The following is a 16,011-nucleotide window of genomic DNA, read 5'->3' as shown; positions in this document are numbered from 1 at the left end:
TAGCTTTGCAATGTCTGACTACAAAAGCGCAAAAAAGTAGTTTTACTTGACATTCTCAATGATAAAAACATTGGAAAAGTAATTTCAAAGTCATTTGTAAATTGTAAATTTACAATTTTTTCTTGCCAAAATGAAAATCCTTCAAGCATCATTTTGCACCAAAACAAGTGTGTTATTTGGTAGTTAATGAACCTTTCGGTTGGGTTCCCCAGGCTGACGAGGTAGGCTATGTATTAAAAGGATTCAAAATAAAAGTGTTATGGAAAATATTAACATGAAATGTTTCAACATACCAAGCACTTTTCCACAGTTTAGTTTAGACTCAGATTATGACATCTAGTTAACTTGTCTAGTTGATAGAATAGACTATTCTAAGTGTATCTTCAGTGTTACTTACTCTTGGAATGTAATGGTTTTTATAATCTTTACAAGCTCATCGTCAGCACTTTCAGGAGTTCAGAAAAGTCATTTTCCATAAAAGGAAATGAGAAGAATGATTAAAAATGTAAGGTCGCAACAAATGCTTCTGTTGCTTTTTTTTGTGCTGGATCCCATGGAGGGTCTGTTCATGTTGTTTTAAGATGGCCTTAGTAGTTGCAAACTATTAACTCATTTCTGCCTGTCTGCACAGTTTGCTAAAAGTAAACAAATGAGCAGTTTTTGCTGATGAGTCTATGTCCTGAACTAGTTATACAAATTCCACTGAATTAAGCAATAGAAGTTTTTATTCTCAAGTGGAAGTAGAATATTTTCATTTCAAGCATTTTTTTGATTTAAGAAAGGAAGTTCAATATGAGAAATAAATCAATTGGGAAAAATTTCCCAGTGTTTTTTTATTTTGAAAGATTCAAAATAAGATCTTGATTTTTTTTATTAAAACAACAATGAAAATTGACAGAAATTCAGAGGAAATTCTGATGTGGCCAAATTTTACCTTTTGCCTTTGCTAGGAAAAACAAAACAAAACAAAACAAAACAAAGCAAAACAAAGCAAAACAAAACAACAACCAACACTGGAAAAATTGTATGTCCCTTCCTCCTAGGTTGTTCCTTCTGATCTATATGTGATGCATTCACAGTACAAGATTCCTCAGGAGATGGATGTGATCCACAGCGCTGGCTGTGTGCACACATTTGACCCTGTTACCTTTCCAACCTCTGGCTGCTGTTCATTAATACTTGCAAAATAGAGTTGACTCAGAGATCCGATGTCAAATGGCAACTGGGTCTCGGGATTTTCTTCGTTTTCCAGGTTTGATACGTGTTGTTTTCCATTAAGAGAAATTGTAGGGAGGAGACATTCATGTTCATACCCCTTTCTTGTGGCCTGTCAGTGTGGTGGTTAGGCTGTACTACTGTAGCACTTTGGTGTTAGAAAATGTCTTTTATATAAGTCATGAAATAAATCAGGCTTAGAATGAGACTATTTTTTTTTTAAATCTAACAAGAATTTTTGGGAAAAGAGTGTTCTACACACAACCTTTAGGGAACAAAGCATGCGTAAAGATCTTCCAGGCAACGTCCTGCCTAAAGAAGCCTCTTTACAGCAATAAAAAAATCCCTGCTGAGCCACAAGGGTGCAGTTTCTTTCTGTAGTGCAGAACAGCCAGTGTTCAAAAAGCTGCATTCCTCCTGTGCACTAGAGCATGAAAAAACTTCTCCAAGAAGACACAGGCAGCTGGATAGTTAACAGCATGTGTTTTGTCTCCTCCTTTGCATTGCTGTTTGCAAGGCCTGCATAATCATCTGTGAGTTATTCAAGATATTGTATTCACTGAGGTTCAGCAGCCGGCAGTAATTCTCATCAGTATACCTGACTGCGAACATGCAGTAAGGGGAACACCGACTGGTCAGGTCGAGTTGTCCTTCCTCCATCTCTGAGCAACAGCGCTTCACACCTGGAGAAAAAGAGATGTTGGTGATGTGGTGTGTGTGTCAGCTGTCCACAGCCACAGCAAGAGTCTTTCCTCTAGGAGGGATTTCAGGGTTTAAATGCACCAACAACACAGTCACGTGTGGCTGCCTCTTGTTAAAGTGCGCCCAGAGCAATGAAGGCAGAAGAGAAAATTGAGGGACAGCATTATGATGTTCATCTCACGCTTACTCAACAGTTGTTTCATTAAAGTCATGGTTCAGGCAAGGATATCAGCCTCAGAAGGTGCTCTAAAAGACACTGCCAATGCACCAGTATGACTGATCCCCTGAGCAGCTGGGAAATTTGCGGACCCTGGATGATGGAAGGAAGTTACTACTTACAGAATACCATCCCAATTCCTGTCTCAAGGTGCCTGCCACCTGGATCCATCCCTGCATTTGCATTTTTCATGTCCCCCAAATTCAGCGAAAGCAGAATTTTGAATTTTACCTCCCTGCTACCAAGAAGTGAAGGAAATGTATCCTAACAGCTGTCAGTGAAGGAAATAAATACAAAGCAGGTATCCTGGTCAGAAAAATAATGAGAGCCCCTTGCCTCCACCTGAATCAGGGAAGTGGGGAGTGCTGTCATTTGTTTAATGCTTATATCTTACCGGGTGCTTTGTACTCTTGGAAGGTGTCATTCACAAGTGGAAGAAAAATCACAATAGGACATCCTGGCAAATCCGAATCTTGGAAGATATAGCATTCCTTCAGGTTTTTCTTATCTTCATCACTCAATGAAATTTTTGGGAATGGGATTTTCTGCTCTGAGTAATATTTGCTCGCCTTATCTAGAGACTGGAGTATCACAGATATGATCAGCATTAGTTATTCAGCTTGGCTGTCCTGAGGCCCAAAAATGAGTATCTATCATTATGGTTTAGTGACACAGAGCTATAGGGTGGATTCCTTCTTATCAAGGGCTGTTATATACATTCCTACTCCACATATTAATGTACCACACAAATTACTAATCACAACTTTCAACCCAATATCAAAGTTGGAGATTTCATTCAGGATTCTGCTTTATAAAAGCAGAAGAATTCAGCAGAAGTTTGGGGTAAATTAAGTAGTATAAGTGAAAAAGTCTGTGTTTGATATAGTACATAGAATTAATCAGAAGAATAAATCACAGCAAGACAATGTGTAAGATAGTCTACTACATGCTTAGAAGCCAGGAAGCCAGGAGATAACAAAGTTTGAATGTGAAATTATGTCTATGCAGGCATTATGGCACAGTGTTCATTTAGATTAATGTTCTACTGAAGAAAGACTAGAGTACTAAGCTATACCATGCCTTTTCAACTAAGCAGGGAAAGGTGTTTAACATCACATTTCTAACTAAACTCAGTTTCTGAAGTATGAAGACCCAAATTATTCACAGCATTTGAAACGAGGATTTAGACCACTCTTAGAAGATGCATTTCTCCTTTCCTTGAAGAAGAAATCACTAATCTCTTCTAGAATTTGAAGAAGTGAACAGTAGTTAAAAAAGAAGCATCTAAAAAAATGAATAGTCCTAGATTTTACAGGCAAACAAAACGAGACAACACACTGTAACTTGATCTTTCTCACCGACGTATGTGATCCAGTAGTGTAACTTAAATATATGATGACATCTACTTCCCTCTGTCGCCTCAGAAGTGGTGGACTGCTGGTATTGATGAAAAATCCAGCATCTATCATGCCCAGGTGATCAGGATTTTGCATTAGCTCATTGGGACGTGAGTCTAACACAGTATCTAAAAGGAAAATATTTATTAGAAAAAGAACTGATCTGTTGCTATTTTGATGGGGAGAAAAAACGCAGTGTTGAACTGACCACCTGTCAGACCTGGCTGAATTTCATTGTTGCGATAGAGAAACGTCAAATAGACATGAGAGGGACCTCAAAATACCACCCAAATTCATATTCTTAAAAGTATTCTACATCAAGATTCCAACAAATCTATTTCAGTTATTTTCCATCCACAAGCTATTTCTAATATTTAAAGTTAATCTCTCCTGACTCATTTCATTCATCATTTCATGTTCTTGTTGTATCCATTATTGATATGAAGAAAAAAGTATCATTTTCCTTTTTCACACATAGATTCATTCTTCTCTCTTCTTTGGACTACAAATCTCCTTTTTTTCAGACTTTCTACCATAGGTCATATTCTCCATGATTTTTTTCAGTTATATCTGAAGTCAGAGGCACAGTTTTAGCAAATTAAGATATTTTCCATGTTCTCATTGTTACTTTAAATTTTGTTTTGTTGTCAGCAAGCTTATTCTCTCAGTATGGGCCGCAGATATCTCAGCTAATCCATGTAAACACATGCTTACTTTTAAAAACAAACTTAAATACCTGGCAGCTCTTCATCTCTTCTCTTCATTTAGAAAAAAAATTGTTTTAGATTTTTATTTTTCTGTCAACAGGTTTCTTTCACAACTTCATCCCATGACCATCTTGATATATATCTCTTGAATTTTAGTTCTTTTTACCTTTCCATTTACAGAAGTGCTCATTTTCAAGGTAGTCATTATGCAGCTGATAACCCCTCAGGAAATTGTGGTGTTGGGCAACAGAAAAGCGGTCGGTTAAAGCACCACGAAGAGCACTGGATAGGTTACCAGGAGGAGTGTACATGCGAGTCCTTAACTCATGGGGCCTTGTAGGCAACACTGGGTCTTCATCTAGAGGAGGAGAAAAGTGTTAATGAATGACTAATTCATTTTTTATTCTGTTTGGCATGGTATTTAGGAGATCTCAGTTTCACTAAACATATTCTAAAAAAAACCAAAAACATTCTGAAGCCAATTAGGGGCTGTTGGACAAAGATTTCCTGATCTAGAGGTCTGGCCTAAAGATGGCTCATCAGAAGTAATCCTCAGCCCTGAAAAAGGGAGACTAAGGAAACTAAACAATTTATAAAGTATTCCTTCAGTTAGAAGGAAAGTTGTGTATGCACACATGAAGATATCATGAAATAGAGGTAAACAAGGACATAATGGGGCTAAAGCATACACTCCCACTTAGTCAAATGGGCAACAAAAGGGCATCACAGTGTCTATCACAACAGAGGACACTTTATATTCAATAGTCACCCACTGCTACATGACTCTATGCTTAATCAGTAGAATGAGAGTATCCCAGGAAATACAATCACATTTAGAAATTACAGGAAGTCTCCAGGGTGACTACATGGAGGCATATGTAGATGAAAAGCAGAAATGTCACAAGGTATGGTTTCTTGAAATCACAACCTGCTATGCCAGATCAGGTGGCTGACAGTGTAACAGGAAAGATCTTGCAGTTTCTGTCATTGCACAGATGTATTTCTTTCTTTTCAGGATGTGTGAAATTAGAGCTACTATCATGTTAAATGATTTAGCAATAAAATTGTGGTTTTTGTATTGCTTCAGAAAACACCCTCTGGGCCTCATTTATCTCTGAGCAAGGATGAATCCAATACAATAATTACTGTGCTGAGTAATAAAATGAAAATCCAGGAAACACTGATCAGACAATTGATATACAGGTTTCCTGCACTGGCAGTAAAAATAATTTTACTCTCTGACATAGAGTCTTTCTTTTGTATGGCTGAGTGATAATGAGCAATGACAAAACATTTCCTGTGAAACTGTGACCCCTGTAAAGCTTCCAAGTAAAGACAGAACCTTTCAATCAATAGTATTTGCATAAGTTTAATAATGACAGCATTATTTCCCTATTTACTCTCTTCCTCTTAGTCCTTACATTGGGAGAGGAAGATGCCTGTTTGTTAGAAGGATCCTATGATTCTGGATTCAAACTAGTCAAAAGAATGACATCAAAAGGTATTCAGAAGACTAAATGACCATAAATAAAAGGTCTAAAAATTTCTCACCAACTTCATCTATTTTGTCTTGAGTCCATCTCTTCCAGAAATCCTCCGAACTGTGAGACAGCCCCCAGATTTGTAACAGGTTCACAGAAAAAATACTGCTCCACATACCTATAGAGAATTACTGACCATAAGAACACTTTTTAACAAGGAACTCCTTTTTTCCTTCTCTTTTGACCTTCTAGATTCATTTTGGAATGGCGACAATTGAAATACTTCTAAAAGTTGAGACTGTTAAATTTCTCTATAGACCTCAGTGACCTCTATTTCTGTTGCAATCAGTTCTGTGCCTCAAGTAACACATGATTTTGCTGCACAGTAAAGAAAGAACTGGGTGGTATAGAGGTAAACGATCAAAACCCACTCAAGGAGCAAAATAAGAGCTCAGATAATGCAGACATCACAAAAACATCCTTCCCATTCCTGTCTTTTTATTCCAGATTCTCTTTTTATATAGACACTGGTCACTATTGTGGACCCTGAATTGTTTTCACAGAGGGAAGAAATGCCTGTTCAGCCATTTCTTTTGCAAGAGAAAAACTCACACCTTAACATTTAAGGATTTGCATACTGCATGGGCTCCTACTCTGCTATATGATCTTTCCTCCATCCAGGATTTTCCCTCTCAAGCTTTTCAAAAGGGCACTGATGGCTCTGCTGACAAAATATGGCAGCTACAATGCCACATTTTCATCTGCCATTGTAAATTTAAATGCATATTCTGATCTACTGCAATTGTACTTCCTAATTTTCAGTGGCACACAGAAACCAATGCAGCATATACAGTATTTAAAAAATGCATTTCCCAGTAGTGGAGCAGGTAAAAAGGTCCAACCTGAGAGGCAGCATTTTAACATTTCCCTGGGGTACTGGCTGCTTACTATCACAGCATTCACACTGAAATTATAAGCAGCATAAGAATAGGTGACTGAAACCAAACTTGCACTGCTCTGTATTCATCTGTTGATGCATCATTAATTCTGACTACCCTAGTCTAATTGCTTGTCAAAGAAGCTGATTGCCTTTACACACAGCCCATTGGTACAACTCAGGCATTGACGAGAGTGATTCAGTGACCCTTTGCTTCTGGTCTCATTTTTAATCCTGGGCAGCCTACATCTCTACTACATTGGTTTCTCTGTGTGGGATTGACATTATATTTTGCAGTGGAAGCACAGCTGCATATTTCCTGCAGCATCAAGATGTTTGTAAACTGGAGTGCATTCAGAAAAGAATCAGAAACGTAGAAAAAAAGTGGGAAATATTCCTTAAAATGGTAGAAGATTTATGTATTTCATCTGTGAGATGGAATTTCAGAAAGTTTAAGTATACCAAGACAGTGATAAGAAACTGAAAAAATGTGAGGGATTTCTTACTGTAAGCTTTTGGTTAAACTATAATGCACCTCCATTGCAGTAGGTGATATCGTAGCAGCAATCAGTAGTTCTGACCAGAAATGTCCACATGCCTCTAAGAGCATTGCCCCGCATCTCCCTGAAGTGCCAGAACAGTGCAACACTTCACCTTGCAGGTAGCAGATCCGGGATTCAGGCAGTTTTTTTAACATGCGTCCCATGAAGAACTTGCTTCCAAAATTCTCAGCAGGGATGAATGCACCATACTTCAGCAGTCCCACCTCGTAGGGGGTGAACTCCACCCACTCTGCAATGCCAACACAAAAGGACACTTTGAGCTCTCTCAGGCTTTCAGCTGGTTATGGAGCTGCTAGGGCATAAACCAGTCTGACTTCTGTTTGTTGTGCTGCCTTTGCAAAGCCTAACTGGTAAACAACAACCTGCAGAGCCAGGCAGTTGAGCTCAGACATGGTGGCAATGGGGTTTCCTTAATCACAGGGAGGTAGGAGCAGTCTGCCCAGTGATGGTGGCATCAGGACAGAGTGTACATAGTGAGTATGGCAAGGCTCCAGCCCTTAACACCCCATGTGTTGCACCATGCACATCCAGCAGGCACTGGGTTTCACTCTGCCTTTGCATTCATCACCTCTAGGTGGAAGTACTTCTACTGTTACCAACACAGATTATAGAATGCATTTCTTTCCCTTGAATGATTCAGGTACGTTCAAATATAGGTACTCAGCATAAGAGGAATGAGTTTGTTGTAAGTGGCAAGTTATACCCCCTGTGTAAGGTACTAAGGAAGATAGTATTAGTCTTTTTATTCGTGATTGATTTTTTAGTCAGCTCAGTCTTAAAAATTTGATCTGAATTTATTTTCCTCCTCCCAATCTAGCTTCTTCTGCTTGTAAAAAAAATTAATCAAAACAACGAGCAAAGAAGAAGATTCAGTTGAGAATAGGTCAGACACTTTTCCAGTCTTAATCATAACTATGAGGTCTTTCTTGACATTTTAAAAATGAAGCATTTAAGATATGGACATTGGCAAAAAGTAATCTTTGATTCTCAGACAAATTCAATACTCTTTTACTCCAGATGGTCCACCTAATATTTTCAAAATGGCTTTTCTGGCAGGATTTTTATTCTGAATATCTGAAACAGTGAAATATCTGATCTCTAATAGCTCTTGCATTAAAATTGCATTGAGGTAATGGATTTTTCTCTATAAAACAGCAAACAGACCAGGACTACAAAGCAGAGAAGAGCAAATCAAATCACAGGAATCCAGTTGCCAGTTTTAGCACCACAGGATCTGAAATATTGCCCTTACCTTTGAAATCCTGAGTACTGTAGTTGTCCCGGACGCAGACTGACACATAGATGGGCAATGGGTTCTGGCCATCACACAGTGCTTCTCGTTGATCTGAAAGTCTGTGGGGGTCTTTCTGGTTTTGGAGAAAAACTGCTATGTGAGAAAAGGTGCAAACAACGCATCTCAAACTCTTTCTGTATGTGTAATCTGCACTTCAGGTAAACTGCCTGAGAACACATCTGATTTTATCTAAAGGCTAGCTAGAATCTAATGGCACTTGACAAATTAGGCTGCATTCACAGCCTATTCTATTGACATACAGTTTCTACTGACATTGGAGATTACTGACAATAAAAATGTCTGAGCATATACTGACATGGAGAATTTCACTCTATTTGGAGGTATGTTCTCTGAACTAACAGGTAAATGTTCCCTCTATTCAGTAGAAGTAAGAATAATAGTAAAAGCATTTATCTAAGAAAAAGAATACGCATTATACCCCATCATTTAGTAAGTATTCAATCATAAGCCCCCAAAGATCAATAAATGATGTCCTGTATCCCTCTTCTTTCCGCTGACACAGCTGCTTATTGTAATACTTCATGCGATCCATAGAGAAGCAGCCCATCTTGCATTTGGTTGCTTGTTTCTGGGCTTCACTAATATGTGATTCGAGGTCCTTCTGTGACCAGTAGGCATCCCTGTATAAGTTTGCCATGGTCCTGGAGAAAGATAAGACAGACAGAAGAAATTAAAAGGAGCAAAAGAAGTCTTCAAATTTTCTGCTTTTGGGGACAGAGGTCTGCATTAAGGGATACATTTTGGTTTGTACTTTTTTTTTTTTTTTTTGGTGCTCCATTCAGCTGAATGAATACTACATAATTACAGTTCTTGGCCTTTTTTATTACTACTATTTTTTAAAACAGATTTGCAGCACTATAAGCAATAAGATCACCATGTATAAACTTGAAGAAATAGACTGAATCTACATATATTTTACTCATTTTATGGAATCATTAAACAGTTCACATTAGCTACTGTCTCTTCTTTTTGTATCACTTATTGTTATTCTTACAATATCACTATGTTTTATTTTAATCATAGAACCATAGAATGATTTGGATTGGAAGAGACCTTTAAGATCACCTAGTTCCAATCTCCCTGCTATAGGCAGGGACACCTCCCACTAGATCAGGTTGCTCAGTGCTTACCGGGAGGGGGCATTAACAACCTCACTAGGCAACTTGTTCCAATGTCTCATCACCCTCACAGTAAAGAATTTCTTCCTAACATCTGGTCTAAATATCTTCCAGTTTAAAGCCATTCCCCCTTGTCCTGTCACTACATGCCCTTATAGAACACCGCGCTCCAGCTTTCCTGTAGGCCACCTTTAGGTACTGGAAGGCCGCTATAAGGTCCCTCAGGATCCTTTTTTTCTCTAGGTTGAAGAGCCCCAGCCCTCTCATCTTGTCCTCATAGGCAAGGTTTTCCAGCCCTCTGATCATCTCTGTGGCCCTCCTCTGAACCCAATCCTACAGCTCGATGTCTTTCTTGTGTTGAGGGGCCTGTATTAATGCCAATATCTTATTCAACCAACACCCAGTACATGGGACCACCAGATACTGGGAAGACAGAAAGCAGTCTGTCCAAGAAACTGGGAGCAAGAGACATCAGTGGAAACAGGATCAAGAGAGATGTTAAGGGAAGTCTTACATCCGAAGTAAAAACTTTCTTAGAAAGCATTTTGACAAGTATGGGGCAAGTATGTATAATTGTCATATGCATATTTAACTGCTGTAAAGGCTCATTTCAAAAGTACAGTAAAGACCTGATAATTCAAAATTGTGCACAAAATCAAGCAAATGTTTAATGGTCTGTAATTGAGAAGGCCATTCACAGAAAAAATCCACCTGTCTTTAGCCAATCTAGTTTTTCAAGCTCAATTTCAAAAGGAGAGGGCCTAAAAATTGCTTTAACATAAGTCTGAATTACTGTATTTTTGAGAAGGTAATGACTTCCAGTGCCAGGTTCCTACTTGATAGCAATCAGCAACCCTGTGATGGCAACTCCATGTAGGAGCATCACCCTCTAAAAGCCTTGTTCACCCTCCTGCATGAACTGGCCTTACCATGTGGTGCCAGACAGCCCGCTGATGTAGGTTACGCAATCCAGGAGATTTAATTTCTTGAGTCCCATGAGACTGCCATATAGCCCTGTCATTGACTTTAGTCCACCACCTGTCGTGATGATAGCCACAACAGGGACCTGTTGGACAGAGGAGAAAGGGACACTCACACTGATGGCACTCAATGGATTGCCATGGGGTCTGGCCACTGCTCCCAGACTGGTCCTCATCTAAAAGCCTGAATCCCATTCTGGAAGCAGAGGCTCTGAAACAGCAGTGACTGCTAATTCTGCCTCCCTTTGGATAAACATGTATTTAGAGATTAATCCAAACCTTGGTTCCTGTCTGTATCTATTTTAGTGCAAATGAGGGCACAGGAGAAAAGAAAAAAACTTCCTTTGACGGCAACAACGTATTTTCCCCATACCACCCCTTCCCTTGCCACTCTGTTCTGTATCATAAATCCACCACTGCTTTTTAAAAGCCTGCATGCCAGCCCCAGGAAGAAATGCATCTAGTGTTGATGAACAACACTTATGAACCTTGTTATTCATCAGTATAATGAAGTTACTTTAAAACATAGGATATTTATGTTGCAGAATTTCAAAGTTGCAATAAAGGAAAGACATTGTAACATGTATTCAGTTGAGAATTTCATCCTAAGCTTTCCAGAAATTGTGACATTTAAACACTGGAAGTAATCGTTGCTATTTAATGTATTTAATATGCACATAGTATTTCTGAATCAAGATAGCTATTGACTATGATAGAAGAGATGAATACACCTTAAGTCTGAGAAACTGCAAATTTCAAGTAGGATAAATCTGCTGCAACTACTGTTTTCTTGAAATAACAAAACTTAAGGCAAAAACACACAAAAGACACATGGTCCATTTTGCTGTCCTACCCTCTAGAAGAGTACACAAAGGTGCTATAAATTTAAGAACTACCCCCACCACACACACACGTACTTCATGATCCTGTAGATCCTCTTGTAGGTGAAAAACACTTTTCAGGGCACTTGCTACATACTTCTTTCTTTTGCCCAGGAAAACCCTCTCATCCGAACATAAGTCAAACCCAAAACGCATGTCCAGGTCTTGGTTGCATGAACAGTTACTAAGATAAACACAGGCACATATTTTACATATAAACAAACCCATATACATAGATAGACCAAGGATAATCTACCCTTCCCTTCAAACAGGTTGATGCAACGTGATAGGAACATGAGAATATTCTATTTTTAAAAGTAAGAAAAACATACTAAAATTAGTATGCTTAATCACTGGCATTATATCCCATTAGTAATAACTAATTTGGAAATAATATACAGCATTTTAAATTGAAATACACATATATTCTAAAACTAAAAGAATTACAAAATTCAAAAACCTATTCAAATGTTCTAAAATGATTTATTTCATATCCCCTTCCACAAGGAATTCCAAGGTATGTTTTCTCATTCCAAATCTAAGAATAACTTCAAATTTTCAAATATTGGCATTTCCATCAAGAAGGAAATGCCCTCCCGTGAGGAACTCCAGCGGGAACATATCCCCCTCTAGCGGTGAGCATCGCTGCGGAGAAAAAGGTCTGAATTCAGAACTAAATTCGTTTTCCTCTTTTACTTCCTAGTTAGGCACAAAAAGGAAAAGATCTGCTTGCCCAGTGGTGTGTGTTACATATGGTTATGGGTAACATGAAATATCACTATGTATCCTGCTGGGTATAATGAACATGTCTATAGAAGTCAAATCAGTAGCTGAACCCTCTACCTTAGTTTCTACTCAATGTACAGTGTAACTGGATTTAAGAGAATATAAGTTTTTTCATTACCGAATATTGACAGTTAAGATAAAGAAGCTTATAACATATTTTTATTCATGATCTCTGATGAAGTTCAATTTTTGGTCTTCTATTTTCTATCTTGTTGATTGTTTATTTTTTTTTAGATCAACTTTATTCTTTTTCTAAATTTCAGAGCCCAAAATTAATTTAAAAAAATGTTCTGTGGTCAAAGTAAAAAAAAAAGTTAAAATAAATACATGTTAATCAACATCCATTGATGGAAGTCAAATTCTAAGCCTAACTATATATAATATACTGCACATGTGTTTTACATCTTACTAAAAGCACATTTTGTTTTTCAGACTGAATATGTCTGCTTATGTCCTTTCCATGTGGTTTAAACGATGTAAAAATCAATAGCTTAAACCTTTAGAAATAGAAGACCCCTTACCATCTTTCTGCTTTCACATTCAAGTCAAATCTTTTCTCCTGAAAATCAAAGATAAAAGTGAAAATAAAAACGTATTGTTTTTAAGTTTCTTTTTCCCCTTTCTCTCATGGAGTCAGAGCTTGACTGAGACTTCAGCAAGTTCTGGCAATGAAAAAGTCAAACATCTGAGATTTCTGCATGTATTTTCAAGACCATTCATCAATCCTCAGTGGAATAATCCCACCCACAGATCTCAAATGCTTCCAGGCCACGTTAACAAACTTCATACAAAGGATGATGAGACTACTGAAGTAGGTTCGATATCCTGGGTTATTCATGAACTTTTTGCACTTCCCATTCTTTATGCTCTGACATGCAACAGATGTTTGACATCCTGCCCACAGTCCTGCAGTGAAGAGATTTTAATTCTGCAATCATTATTTCTCAAGTGTAACCCGGCCTTAAAATTATCATTGCAACCTTCATATTGTTATTTAAATGACAAAGGATCCTCTATTCTAGGAGGTTGCTTTAGTGACTCTGAAATCTGAAGTTCTCCCACTTCTTTGCATGAGTTTTCCCTGAACATCTGTAGGTGTTTCTTCGCAGTAACACAACACTTTACAACAAAGATCTATTTCTTTTTCTGCTACTTATTAGTTTTCTTCAATTAATTTCATCAAATGTTATACAACTATATCTACTTTAAGTAATATTCTTATCACATCATATAAAATACATATACTGATTAAAATTTTTAATACATTCTATATACAGTTATTTAAAGGAAATAATTTACTGCAGGCAGATACATTGACTTTTCCATAGCTTGTGTTCAAAGGGAAATTTTTCTTTGGACATTATGCAGAAGAGAGATCCATGAACACGGAGAGTTGTAGTGAAGAAATCATCACTTTTTTTTTTTTTTTTTCCCAGTATCCTTGAAAATAACTCTATCTGCTACTGGCACATAATGGAGACAAATGGAGGGACAACCTGCTTCTATGGGGAAAACAGCCAGAGAAACAGAACTCTTGTTAGATTGAGGTTTAAGAAAATTTCAGAATATTTCTCATCCTCTTGGCAGCCATTTATAGGGACTCCTATGGGACACATTACAGGAGTTTGCAGAAGGAATGACATTTCGTTCCTCAAGGCTGGAAGTTGTGCTCACCTCTGCAATAGTCGTTTTCATTCCCATAGGCAGTGAATTCAGCATTAGCACTGGGGATCCTGTTTCTGTTCTGAACCTGCAGGTCCACTGGGAAAACAACATGCTTTAGGACAAAAACAGTCATGGATTTACCCTCTCCACCTCCTCCCACCTTCTAGAGTGCAATTTATGGTCATTTTAACATTAAGGCCATTTCCAACATACAGGGTGGTAGCGCCTCTTCTTTGGCAACATGACATCCAGTGTTGGCTCAGCATACTTGATATAGTGGAACTTGGTGGGACCTGATGGGCTGACCACTCCATCTGGGCCCAGCATGATATCCTGCGTCCCTTCAAAGGAACCTTTCACCGTAAGGGAAAGTTCTTTCTCTTAAAAAAAAAAAAAAAAAAAAAAAAAAAAAAAAAAAAACACATAGAACAAAGCATATGAGAAATGTCAATATGATTAAAATGGAAAATTGTGCTGCCTTAATTAAAGGTGGAATGCAGATACCACAGTTGGACAGTTTGGACCACAACACTTTCTAACAAAAAGCACTCTGAAAGGAGTGCAAGTAGCAAAGAAAAAAGAGCAAAGCTGTGACTCTTCAAAAAAGGACTCTATATATTCTTCCTGTTTCTAACAGCGAGATATCAACTTTGATACAATTCTAATAGGTCTTGTTGGCATACACCTAGGGGATTACAGGGTGCAATCATTGAAATCTATAACAATGTAATGAATTTGCTGGTGCTAATTGCACTGAATAATGCAAATACTGTTTGTTTCACCTGGCGCTATTCACTATGTTATATGAAAGAAGCATCCCCTCACTGGTAGGTATGTAGTTGTTAGATACCAAAGCAATAAACTTACTAGACTTTTTCTGCTGTTTCTCATTCACTTCCACTTCCAAGCAACAAAGTTCACGACACTGTAGAAGACAGAGGACAAGAATAGGTGGGAAAGATCATACATTTTCTGAATAAGCATTGTTATTAACGGTGTTTTGGGGGTTTTTATGGCATTCACGTCAGTTTCACACAATGTAATTATGCTTATTTAGTGCTGAGCTTACCCACCAGGCCTGGCTCATCTCCCTAGGTGGGAAAGAGCTAGTTAGGTTATCAACAAGTGGCTTTGCAGGCTATATATGACTGTGCTTTTATAAACAGCAGTATGTTTTTGAAGGAGTTCTGCTACCAGAGGAAAACAGGGGGAAAGAGTGTGTGGCTTGAAATGCAGGACAGACAGGAAATAACTGGATACCATTATTCATTCATCAATGATCAGGGAAATAAAATATTCAATTCTCAAATTACCTTAATAGGAAAGGAGAAAGAAAGAATAGCATACTGGCTATCTAATAGCTCACAGTTATGCTAACCCCCAGGCTTTCCTATCCCTCTGTATTAAGAAAATAATTACAGATAATTTCTTAAGAAATAGACACATACCACTAAGACTCCATTTGTAGCAATACTTTCATAAGGACCAGACCTTCAATATAAAAAGAGAAACATGACTTTTTAGATCAAACAAATGCCCACCTATCTTTGTCCATGATGTTGCCCCTTTAGAAGGGTGAGTGTGAGAGGGACACTAGCAGCTACACAAGGAGCTCCTTCCCATGACTGAACAGACTGGGCACTGCTTCGAGGACATTTGTCCCAACACCAAAGCTGAATGATACACATCGTGACTACTTTTTTTTTTTTTTTTTTTTTTTTTGCAGTGCAAGTCATGATTAAAATGGAATGTATTCTTAGGCAGTAAAAGTTTTGCTGTCACTGTAACACAGAGCATACAGATTCCACCAGGAACTTACTAAAACACTGTAGGGAAGGACAGCCCTATGTACTTGCTGGTTTGCAAATATAAGTGTGGAATCTAGTGCTGTTTCTGTGTTTTAGCAAATAAGCACAACTGCATTTTTTAAAGAATCGTCATTATCACTTACGAAGTCTCCAGTTTGAACTCAACCTCTAGTTCCTCCTTGGCCTGAAAACAAGAACAGGAAATGAAACAAAGTAGTGTGATGCTTCCTCCATTATCT

General features: G+C 38.0%; 1 protein-coding gene across 1 annotated transcript in view; it reads right to left on the bottom strand.

The window, feature by feature from the left end:
* Window positions 1–828: 828 nt before the first annotated feature.
* Window positions 829–16,011, bottom strand: part of LOC136060355 (cytosolic phospholipase A2 epsilon-like) — a 31,731-nt gene continuing 16,548 nt past the window's right edge. The window contains exons 6-21 of the mRNA XM_065754795.1: window positions 15,916–15,956; window positions 15,413–15,455; window positions 14,832–14,889; window positions 14,178–14,344; window positions 13,974–14,060; window positions 12,821–12,858; window positions 11,550–11,697; window positions 10,582–10,718; window positions 8,953–9,175; window positions 8,472–8,586; window positions 7,311–7,448; window positions 5,790–5,897; window positions 4,405–4,596; window positions 3,493–3,659; window positions 2,529–2,715; window positions 829–1,898 (exon numbers count right to left, since the gene is read on the bottom strand). Coding sequence (XP_065610867.1) covers window positions 1,687–1,898; window positions 2,529–2,715; window positions 3,493–3,659; window positions 4,405–4,596; window positions 5,790–5,897; window positions 7,311–7,448; window positions 8,472–8,586; window positions 8,953–9,175; window positions 10,582–10,718; window positions 11,550–11,697; window positions 12,821–12,858; window positions 13,974–14,060; window positions 14,178–14,344; window positions 14,832–14,889; window positions 15,413–15,455; window positions 15,916–15,956 — 2,061 coding nt within the window. The 3' untranslated portion in view covers window positions 829–1,686. The remainder of the gene's footprint in view (window positions 1,899–2,528; window positions 2,716–3,492; window positions 3,660–4,404; window positions 4,597–5,789; window positions 5,898–7,310; window positions 7,449–8,471; window positions 8,587–8,952; window positions 9,176–10,581; window positions 10,719–11,549; window positions 11,698–12,820; window positions 12,859–13,973; window positions 14,061–14,177; window positions 14,345–14,831; window positions 14,890–15,412; window positions 15,456–15,915; window positions 15,957–16,011) is intronic.

The sequence above is a fragment of the Cyrtonyx montezumae genome, unplaced genomic scaffold, assembly GCF_038088225.1.
Source record: "Cyrtonyx montezumae isolate F1298 unplaced genomic scaffold, pur_monq_1.0 scaffold_10, whole genome shotgun sequence".
NCBI lineage: Eukaryota > Metazoa > Chordata > Aves > Galliformes > Odontophoridae > Cyrtonyx > Cyrtonyx montezumae.
Note: the sequence above shows the minus strand (reverse complement) of the source record. Positions and strands in the feature narration are given on the sequence as shown.